Below are 10,678 nucleotides of genomic sequence, written 5' to 3'. Positions count from 1 at the left end.
GAAGGTCAAGACTTTAGAGATCTTGGGGGCCCAACTTGAGATACTTCAAAGGGGGCTGATTTTCCTTAGAGGAGGCAGAGTCTGTAGGGGTGAGTGCAGGTTAGACAGAGGAAGCTAGGGGCGGGGGGGGGGGGACGGGCAGGGTCACAGAGAAAGATGTTAACTTGGAATGTAAATATTAGAGCTGGTCAAAACATTTTCAGTGGAGCCGTTTTCCATCAGAAAATGCAGTTTTGTCAAAAAAATTTTTTTGCAGGAACTTGTCAATTTCGATGACATTTTCAATAGGAAAAAGCCTATATGAATTAATTGTTTAAACTTTTTCATTTCATTTCAACAATGCTGAAGTGTTTTTTGACATTTTCATTTAGACTTTTCTATGATTTTAAAATGTTGACTATAAACTACAATATTAATTATATACATATTACATTTAACATTTTAATATCATAGAAAAGTCTAAATGAAATGAAACCATCAAATGTTTTGATGGTTGTGAATAAGAACGTTTTGAAGTTTTTATGTGGAAAAATGTCTAAATTTCAGCTTTTTGTTCCAATTTAGAACTTTGTTTTTTTTGTCAAAATTTGGAAATTTCCTATGGCATGGAAATTCCGATTTCCTGCTCTAGTATCTATCCAGTCTCCTGCACATGGACCAGATGGAGAGATGAGGCCATTTAACTGAAGTGGTTTGTGGAAGGGCCCTGTGGAAGAGGTGAATCTTTAGGTGATCCAGTATTTATAAAGTAGATGAAAGGCATTATATAAATCTAGAGTGGTTTTAGCATAATTTAACTAATGCCTCTTGGAAGAATCAGCAGCATTCTCAATAGCCTATGTCAGCAGATACGTTGATGTATAAACAGTTTACCAATTTCTTTGTTCTTTAGCAAATACACATGTTTGGATCGCTATTGGACCGACCTCTGATAAAGGCAGAAGTGTCCCCTCACTACTCCACCCTTTTGGAAATGTTTAATGTTGAATTGGACAATGCAAAGATAATGTATGATGCCCAGATAGCGGCCACAAAATCAGGAGGCGTGCCACCCATCAGCAAAAATATGCCTCCTGTTGCTGGGCAGCTGAAGTGGGCTCTGGAGCTCCAAGAAAGACTAGAGACTCCAATGAAGGAGTTGCAAGCCATTGATCACCCGTAAGTACGTTTTGTTGGTGTTTTGCACTTTAGGATATGTTGTTATCCAGTGTATGTACAACGGAGCAGCAATGATCATTTACAGAGGACAAAGCACATATCCACTTAGACCACCAAGGTTCTGTTTGGCATTGTGATTAAATCCCCAGCTCTATCAGTGTATCTGTTTCGTCAGTTGCAACTTTTCCTTTGGTTACAGTGTTATGGTCAGTGCTGAAGCTAAACTGGTGTCTGAGAAGTATAAGGAGATGATACGTTTGCTGCAGAATTACCGAGAGAAGACCTATGAAGAGTGGATAAGTAGAGTAGATGCAGACTGCCAATTTAACCTCGAACAGCCGCTGATACGGAGAGATCCAGACGCTACTCTCATCAGCGTGAACTTCAGCAAGGAGGTGGGTGGCAACATGCTTGTACACAAAGCTGTCTTGTTGAAATCAGTCTGGGCAGAAATGAAATGTTTGTAGCTGATACTGTATGAGCCCTGTTCTGTTAATGTATGTTTTATTTTGACTACTACTGCTGAGACAAACCCCTTCCAGTAACCTTGCTGCATTTGTGTACTGGTTTGGACTGGCACCTCAGTGAATAGCAGTGATAAACCATTTGGACTCATATCTGATTTTCTTGAGAGATTTTCAATATGGGATGATGCTGAAGCTTTTCCTTTTATGAATAGGTAATTATTTCTAATTATTGTATTTCGTAGCTAGTTGCTGTTCTACGTGAAGTCAAGTATTTGAATTTTCAGAAGCAAAAAGATATTCCAGATAGTGCTGGCAATCTCTTTTCTCAAAATGAAACTTTCCGGAAGTTTGTGGGCAATCTGGATCTCATTGTCGGTTGGTACAATAAGGCAAGTTTGAAAAAGGGGGAGGCAATGTGGAAAGATAACAGGATCAGCGTGTGTCTGTCTCTTTGCCTTGTTTAGAAGAGTTAGATTCAAGTTTGTACAAAACCGGGTAACACTTTAAAATTGTGCTCCGACTATTATAAAATGGGTTATAAAAATTCCAGGTGGTTTGAATTAAACCGGTCAAACTGTCATGTGTAACTAGCCCTACTTCATGGCTTAGGCAGCTCTCTCCTGTAGTGCTATCTTAGGGTTGCAGATTGCTGCACACCACTGTAATATTTAAGAGCATGTTACTTGCTGGGACCTCTCCCATGTCACCTATGCTGCTCCACCCTTCCAGCCTGTCTGTGTGGAATGTGAGGCCTCCATTTCTCTCTCTGAAACCAGCTAAGATGGTTCAAAAATGAGTGTGCTCAGAAAAGGCTGCTTTTCCGCAGTTACGGCAGCCGGTCACCCTTTGTCCCACAGAACTACTTTTGGATCCTAAGCCAGTGATGCTTTTGTTTTCCAGATCAAGACAACCATACTGTCAGTAGAGCTTCCACTGGTGAAGCAGGAGTTAGAAGAGAATGATGTCAAGCTGCAGAAAGCCGAAACCACCTTGTTTTGGAGCAATGAAGGTACAAAGTCAGTCACTTCATCATTACCTGTTTCCAGTTGACAAAATGTTTCTGTGTGCATTCTGGGGAGAATCCCCTGCTTTATGACATTAGAGCCATGTGTTCTCATTTATTTCCTTGGCCCAAAGGACCCGGGTTGGGCTGACATGTTCTCAGGTCCTAGAAGGGCTTTGATGTTGCTGGCATGGGGGATCTTCAAGAGCCAGTCACTGACAGTGGTGCAGAGTGGTTCTGTCTGCCCCCAAGGCCGAGCACACACTGCTCCCAGCCCAGGAAGTGAAGGCTGACGCAGCTGCTCATTTGCTGGGCCAGCCGTGCTTCTCTGTGCTGATTTGCAGATGTCATTTTTGAAGCATTTACCCTAATTCCTCCAAAGTGAGTCCTTTAAGAGGTCCCCACTCCCAAGGTCTGTACCCTGTGTGGGTGATTGCAGTCTTTGAGCACCTGCCACTGGCACATAGAGCTCACATGCCATTGCTAAGTAGACTAGCAACTCCTGCCTCCTTCCTCATGACTGACACTAAACTACTCGGAGTCCTAGCTTATTCCTCCGAGGCAATTGGAGTATATGGAAGCCCTGCCAGTTCCCACTCATTATGAAAAGCCTTTCTACCTCCTGCATGGATCAAGAATATACTGGGGTTATCTCTAAGAAAGGGCTAATGATGGGAGGCAGTAGGGGTGTTAGACCCACTAAGCAGAGGCTAGGGGGTGCTGAGATTCTGTTGTGTGGCAGCCAAAGCCTTCACTTGGGGAAGCCTCCCGTGCCACATGCATAAAGCAGAGCATGAATCCACTGTCAGATTTACCATCCGAGAATACAAATTACAGGTAAATTTCTTTTGTATCTCTCCTCAACAATCTGATGATCAGAGCCATCAGGCAAGCAGTTACTTTGATGACTGGAGACCTTATCTGTCTACTAGCTAGAAATGCATTTTTCTCTCAGGTGTTATGGAATATATTCAGGAGATGAGAAATGTCTTGCATGATTTAGAGGCAAGAATCCAGAAAACTAAGTTAAATGTGGAGAATATCAGCCAGCTTATGCAGGTGGGTGAAAGATTTTTCCAGGCACTTTTGAAAATAACATTCTTGGTATATATTAAATCTCTCTCCTCTGCAGGCATAGTATTTCCCAAGGGTAGTAAAAGTGCATCTTTTAGGTCTTTTTTTTCCATACAGGAATGGTCAGCCAGTCCTCTATTTGAAAGGAAAGACAATAAGGAAACGTCTCTCTTAGACTTGGATGGAAAAGCTAATACCATAAACAAACGCTATGCAGCAATTAAAGATGCTGGACAAAAGATTCAGACTATGCTTATGGTAAGAAACTAGGAAAGATAAACTCAATCGAGTTGGAACTGTTTTAACAATAGTTAATTATATCTAGCACTTATGTGCTGTAGCACTTTTAAACTTCTAACCACTTCCACATACAGTACTAATGTTTTTCATGTATGGGTGTAAATGGTGGACTCAAACTATCTGGGGCACAACCTTGAAGTCTTTACTCTGGCAAAACTCCCACAGAAGTCAATGGGCGTTATAGCTCAGTAAGGACTTCATGCATGAGCCTGTAATGCTTTGTTAAAGACCTTTGGCTGGATTCATGTATTGGTTTTTTTTCCTCATGTTCCTACTGTACAACTGAGATTAAAAAAAAAAAGTCTATCCGACTGCTGTCTGGGGGGAGTTTTTGACACATGTATGGCTTTTTGGCATGCCCTGGGGACAGTTTCTTTTCAGAGGACGTTACATAAAAGTAACATAACTTCTGTTAGTCTTAAAGGTGCCACAGGACCCTCTGTTGCTTTTTACAGATTCAGACTAACACGGCTACCCCTCTGATACTCTACATAAAAGTTGTTTCTTTCCCTTACATTCAAATGGAATTGTAGAGAAGCAACAACATAGACATTTGGTACCAGAAAACTAGACTTTTGACTTAATCAAATGTTAACTCCCGTTTTTCATTGAAAGAAGGTAGGACATTTGCCTGACCATATCAAACAAAAAGTTAATATAGCTTGTTTCTTTTTGCAGGAGAATGCAGACTTATTTAAGGCTGATAAGACATCCAAAACATGGCAAGACTATGTGGAATATGTGGATGACATGGTTTTGGATGGATTCTTCCGGTTTATTCGCAAATCTTTACAGTTTCTGCTCACCAACATGGCAGCTGATGTATGTTATCCAGCTTCCTCTTCCCTTTTATGAAATGTCAGTGTTTGCACATATATAATGCTTGTGCCACTATTATTTATGAATTATTTAAGGAAACCACAGTTTTTTGATTTCTTAGAACATCTCTTGAAGTTACATTGCATGCACTGAATTTATTGTCTCAGTACATCCTATAAAGGTCTGTCCACAGGACAGCTGCAGCCATGCTTTTGTCCTAGTTAGTGGCCTGGTTAATGTAATCCGTTACAAACAACATGGTTCAGTGTGTGACCTGCCCTCACCCTCTCACCTCTCATTTGCCATTGCAGCCATCTGAGCACGTGCACACCAATCCCTCTGTGGATGTGCCAGTGAATCCTGGGACAGTTTAGACCACTATCCCATAGTGCTTCAGCAGCTGCTGAGCAGAGGATTGTGGGTCTTTGAAATTGCTAACTATAATAAAGAAGGGAGCAAGAGAGGAGAGCTTGGGAGCAGAGGTGGGGAGTTCAGATTAGCCCTGGTGTGGAGTGTGTGTGTGTGTGTGTGTGTTTGTGTGTGTGTGTGGGGTGTCCAGGAGCAAATGGTGTTGCTCTGGCAGAGGGAGATGAGACTGAAGAGAGAAGACAGGATGAGGGTGGCAAATCGTTACTTGTGACCACACAAGTGCGCCCACTGACAAAGAGCAGAAGGTCAAGGACAGAGCCCTAGAAGCGATGCCTTCAGAGAGAGAGGGAGGAGAAGTGCCCCCAGCTGAGACAGTGGAGGAGTCCCCAGTTCCATCTGCAGCCCTGTGCTATCTCTTCTATTCTGAGTTTCTCCTCTGCTCTGCAATCATTAATCAGCCTCTCCTCCTCTGCGTTGCCCCTTCTGTCTAGTCCTAGATGCATCATTGTGTAACCCTGCTGCTTAACATGGCCAAATGAGCTCCTGTGTTTTCTTCTACACACTTTCTACCCTTCCCTCTTTCCCCATTGGGCTCTCACCATGTTCCCCTCCCTGTCATAGGCCATAACATCAGTGTCCTCTTTGACACGTCTCTCCTCTTCACCCACACATCCAGGCTGCCACTGAATTGCTCAGATACTGTGGTAACGAGCGTAGTCCAAGAACCTGTATAGAATGGAATAGAAAAGAAATCTGGCCCTGATAATTAAAATGCTCCATGCCATTAATTTCTGCCTTAAGTTCAACTGCAGTAGCCCCCCTTGTAGAGAGGATAATGATAAGGAGCAGTCAACAATGTAGGGGAGCACAGAGTCCCAGACCTCTGGGGAAGAGAGAGGTGCTAAGGGGGGAGCAGAGAGGCCATGCCTGAGCGTGGAGAAGAGGCGACTGGCAGAGTCGGTGGAGTGCTGGGGCAGAAGCCAGGGAAAGGGGGTCAGACAGAGGGTTAGCAATGGGGCAGTTAATGTAGTGGGCTAAATAGCACATTCCAGATGGGGCTGAGGGCAGGTGTTTGGAAGGCAGACAGTAATGCGCTTTGCACTAACGTATCTCAGGCCAATGCAGCTCCTTTGTTTGAAGTGCACATGGAACTACATAATGATGAATTAAGATACCGTCCATCGCTGGAAGTGGGAGCAGATAATGGTTTTCTGGAAGTGGTGGAAAATCTAATGAATGATATCTATAACACGGCTAAACTTATACCCCGGCTGGCTAAGGGGAAACTCAGCTACAAGGTTAGTCCTTCTGTGACCTGGACTCTTTCCCTTAGCCATGTTTCTCTGCCACGCACAGAGCTCCTTGCCACGCACCAGCATTTCCTGAGAGCTGAATGACTGACTGGCTTGTTTGGTGATTTTTTCAATGCACTTGTCACTGCCTCTCGGGGAACATGCATATAAGCTTTTAGATTACAAGAAAATGAATCTTTGTAATGGTGCATAGGGAGAAAGCTTGTTTCTAGGGTTTCAAAACTCAAAATATAGGGGGCTTTCAGTATCAATATCCATATCTGTAATTGCAGCCCAAAGTGAATAGGGAGCTAATGCAGTATTTGGAACAAGGGTGTAGCATGCTCCTTACGGCCAGCTCTGCTAAGTAAATAGGCCCCTGCATTTTGCACTGTTTGTAGCTTCAGAGTGGTTTTCAGGGCTAGCCCTATATAGAGCACAGTGTGTCAGTGGTAAAGGCTTGGATAACTGTGATGATGTGAATATCAGAGAGACCGTCACAAGTATCACACGCAGCGCAGATGAAAAAGATGCGCAGATGAAAAAGATGCACTTCTGACTGTGAAGCCATGTGCAATTCCAGGTGCAACCTGGGTGTGATGTTGCACTCCATATGCTTTATGAAAATATGCTTGGTATGTGAATATGATGTAACTGGAATATGCTTTATGCAAAAGGTCTCTTGTAAGGTATCATTACAAAGCTTATAATCTACTGAGTGTGTTCATCCTATTTGTATGTATGTATTATTCTTGTATCTAGAACTAGAAATATGAAGTGAACTCTGAGGTCCTATTGTAACGATGCAAAGTGTGGGCCATTAATGGTGGTTTAGAATCTTGATAGCTCCCATTGACTAGGACAATTAGTTGTAGATGGTTTATCTACCTGCAAGCCTTCTTGTGGACATGTGGGCCAGCCTGTGGGTAATGAAGAATGAGGTCTTACAGTGACATGTGATCATGTCACATGATACTGGAATCCATCTTAAACCTGGTGCTTTTCCATTGAGAAGGAGGGGTGGGGACCCAGCGAGACAAAGGATTCCCGCCTTGTGCCAAAGCTATAAAAGGGGGTGGAGCAGGACAAAGAGGCGGCCAGTCATGAGAAATCCCATAGTTACCACCTGAGCTGGAACTAACAAGGATTGTACCAGGGGAAAGGATTGGGCCCAGACTAGGAAGGAGTCTAGTCTGTGAAAGAAGCTTATTGGAACATCTCTGAGGGGGAGATTTACCTGTATTCAGTTTCTTGCGTGTTTTGTTTTATTTTGCTTGGTAACTTACTTTGTTCTGTCTGTTATTACTTGGAACCACTTAAATTCTACTTTTTATACTTAATAAAATCACTTTTGTTTATTAATTAACCCAGAGAAAGTAATTAATACCTGGGGAAGCAAACAACTGTGCATATCTCTCTATCAGTGTTATAGAAGGTGGACAATTTATGAGTTTACCCTGTATAAGCTTTATACAGAGTAAAAGAGATTTATTTGGGGTTTAGGCTCCCAGAAAGACTGACTACTGGGTGCTGGGAAAGTCCCTGTTAACTGAGAAGCCCCTGGGCTAGGTGAATCTTGGTTTCTGTGAACTGAAGGGGGTGTGGCCCAACCTCTTGGTCTGTGCTGGAGCCGACTGGTGTGTCTAGCTCAGCAGGACGGGAGTGGAGGGAAGCCTTCTCTGGTGGGAGGTTTGTTTTCTGTTGTATCCCAGCACACAGTTCTGAGGGAGTTTCTGTGACCCAACCCATCACACTGGGATCCAGAACGGTCAGTTGAACAAGAGGAGCAGCGGGGTGGTGAGGACCGTAGCATGTAGATGTTGACTCCATGCTGACCTTGGTAGAGAGAAACAGTCTCTCTCTCTCTCTCTCTCTCTCTCTCTCTCTCTCTCTCTCTCTCTCTCTCTCTCTCTCTCACTCTCACTCTCTCTCTCTCTCTCTCTCTCACTCTCACTCTCTCTGAATAAACCAAAATGATGGAAATTAAATGGAGAAACCTAACATGCTTATGGATTAAAACACTAATATGTCAAGAAACGCTTAAGTGAAGGTTGTCATAGTAACACTAGATTTCCCATACTGCACATGTGTATCATTTTTGGTGTATGTACACTGTAACTGCATATTAACAGTATGTATGTGCAATGCAGGTGAGATAATGTTACTGAGAAACCTTCACTTTTACATGTATTGCGTTGAGCATTACCGTGTGACCCTAATGTGACATTTAATGTCGTATGTTGCATTTGTTTACTTCCTGACCCTGATGAGAAGTGTGTGTCTTTCAGAGTGACCTGGAAGATATGTCAGATCTAATTGAAATAAGAGAGGAGGTGGTTTCTCTAGTTGTCAGTGCCATGAAACAAGCTGAGGAATATGAAGACTCCTTTGAGAAATATTCCTATTTGTGGATGGATGATCACCACGAGTTTATGCAGCGCTTCCTCACGTTTGGTCATGTGTTCACCCCAGAGGAGCTGGAGTCTCATGCAGAGGACTACTTACCACGCATCCCACCCACCCTAGAGCAGTTCCAGCAACAGGTGAGAGAACTCCCAAAGCAAAGGAGCTGTGGCTAGGTGCATGGCAGGTCTATGATACTAGCCTGGTACTATGAGGAGAACAGCAGCGATGCTGGTGCAGGGCCAGCCAGCCCCCTCATAGACCATCCTTCCCATGGCACCCAAGCTCTTTCCATCCTTCTTCAGGGGAGCAGAGGGACCCCCCCACACACACCATTGAGGGAATCTCTCTATACCAGTGGTCCCCAAACTTTTCAGGGCCACGCCCCCCGTGGAGCCGGGAATGGGGCTGCAGCTCCTGCGGGGGAAGGGGGGATGCAGACAGGAGTAATGGGGCTGAGGCTGGGGGTGGGTCTGGGGCCGGGAACAGGGCGTGGGACTAGGTGCGAAGCCATGGTCTGGGGAAGGGTCTGGCGTGGGGCTGGGAGCTGGGGGGCATAGTTAAGGGCCGGAGCAGAGCTGGGAGCAGAGCGGGGCTTGGGTGACGCTCCCTCCCTATCCCCAGTGGGGGCTGGCCTGGGCCCCACTGCACCCCCCTGAATAGTTTGGGGACCTCTGCTCTATACCCATCTCACAGGGGCCCAGGGCACAAGTTTCTTTTCCATCTTGCCATTGTATGGAGAACAACCATGCATCCACCAACCCTAATGCACTGATAGACATCTAGGGCCTGATTTCCCCACCCACCCCCCACTGCCCTGCCCCAGTCTCATTTATGCCTGTCCACAGTGGGTGTAACAGGGTCACCAAGTCAGAATAGAGAATCTGTATCCACTTTGCATAGGTGTAAATGGTGAGGCAAGGTGCACGACTGTGGAGAATCAGGCCCCTGAAATAGAGGGGGAGAGCGAGCAGCTGGTGCAAATCCATGTAGTTCCATTAAAGTAACAAAGGCAGTCTTCACGGACGTCAGTGGAGTGACGCTGACTTAGACCAGCTGGGGATCTGGCCCATGGACTCTAATGGAGCAGTGCCGATTTACACCAGCTGGAAGATCTGGCCCAGGATGGATAAAATGTTGGGTTTTTTACATTTAAACCTGTCCCTCAAGCACGTTTCAAAGCACAGCGCTGAGGGACTCGCTAGCTCAGCAGCCCTGTGCTGCCTGGGAGTTCGGGTGGGAGAGCAGCCAGGAAGGCACCTGTATGGAGGGGTCTGGCTTTGGTAGCAGCTGCCCTGACAGCATTTTGCTCCAGCCTCCCTGAGAGCTGTTAATGCAGCATTACTGTGTGTCTAGGTGCCCCCGAACACAGGAAAATCTGGGGCTTGAATAGTTTAGAAATAGTTGTGCTCAAAGTTTTACTGTTAAAAACCTTGAATTACAAAAAATGATTTTGTGAAGCCCCCAGACAAGAGCCCCACTGGCAGTTCTGAGCTTGCTCCATGCGTGTCATTTCTACATGCATTTCAGATTGACTCCTATGAGAAGCTCTACGAGGAAGTGTCCAAGTTTGAGAACACCAAGGTGTTCAATGGCTGGCTGCAGAGCGACTGCCGTCCATTCAAGCAAGCACTTTTAAATATTATCAAGCGCTGGAGCCTCATGTTTAAGCAGCATCTCATTGACCACGTCACTACCAGGTAAAACAAGAGAGTGGTTCTCCAAAGCAAATCTTGCCTAACACACACGGGATGGGAACTAGGGGTTAAGATTAACCTTGGAGGCAAGGATTT

At 44.8% G+C, this 10,678-nt stretch overlaps 1 protein-coding gene across 1 annotated transcript in view; it reads left to right on the top strand.

Annotated features, from left to right (window-relative positions):
* Nucleotides 1–10,532: 10,532 nt before the first annotated feature.
* The window catches only part of DNAH17 (dynein axonemal heavy chain 17), a 68,071-nt gene continuing 67,925 nt past the window's right edge, over nucleotides 10,533–10,678 (top strand). Inside the window, exon 1 of the mRNA XM_026654408.1 lies at nucleotides 10,533–10,585. Within this exon, the coding sequence (XP_026510193.1) occupies nucleotides 10,548–10,585 (38 nt within the window). The 5' untranslated portion in view covers nucleotides 10,533–10,547. The remainder of the gene's footprint in view (nucleotides 10,586–10,678) is intronic.

The sequence above is a fragment of the Terrapene carolina genome, unplaced genomic scaffold (assembly GCF_002925995.2).
Source record: "Terrapene carolina triunguis isolate 2854851 unplaced genomic scaffold, T_m_triunguis-2.0 Scaffold192, whole genome shotgun sequence".
Taxonomy (NCBI): Eukaryota; Metazoa; Chordata; order Testudines; family Emydidae; genus Terrapene; species Terrapene triunguis.
The sequence above is the reverse complement of the archived record's forward strand: the minus strand, read 5'-3'. Positions and strand labels throughout refer to the sequence as shown.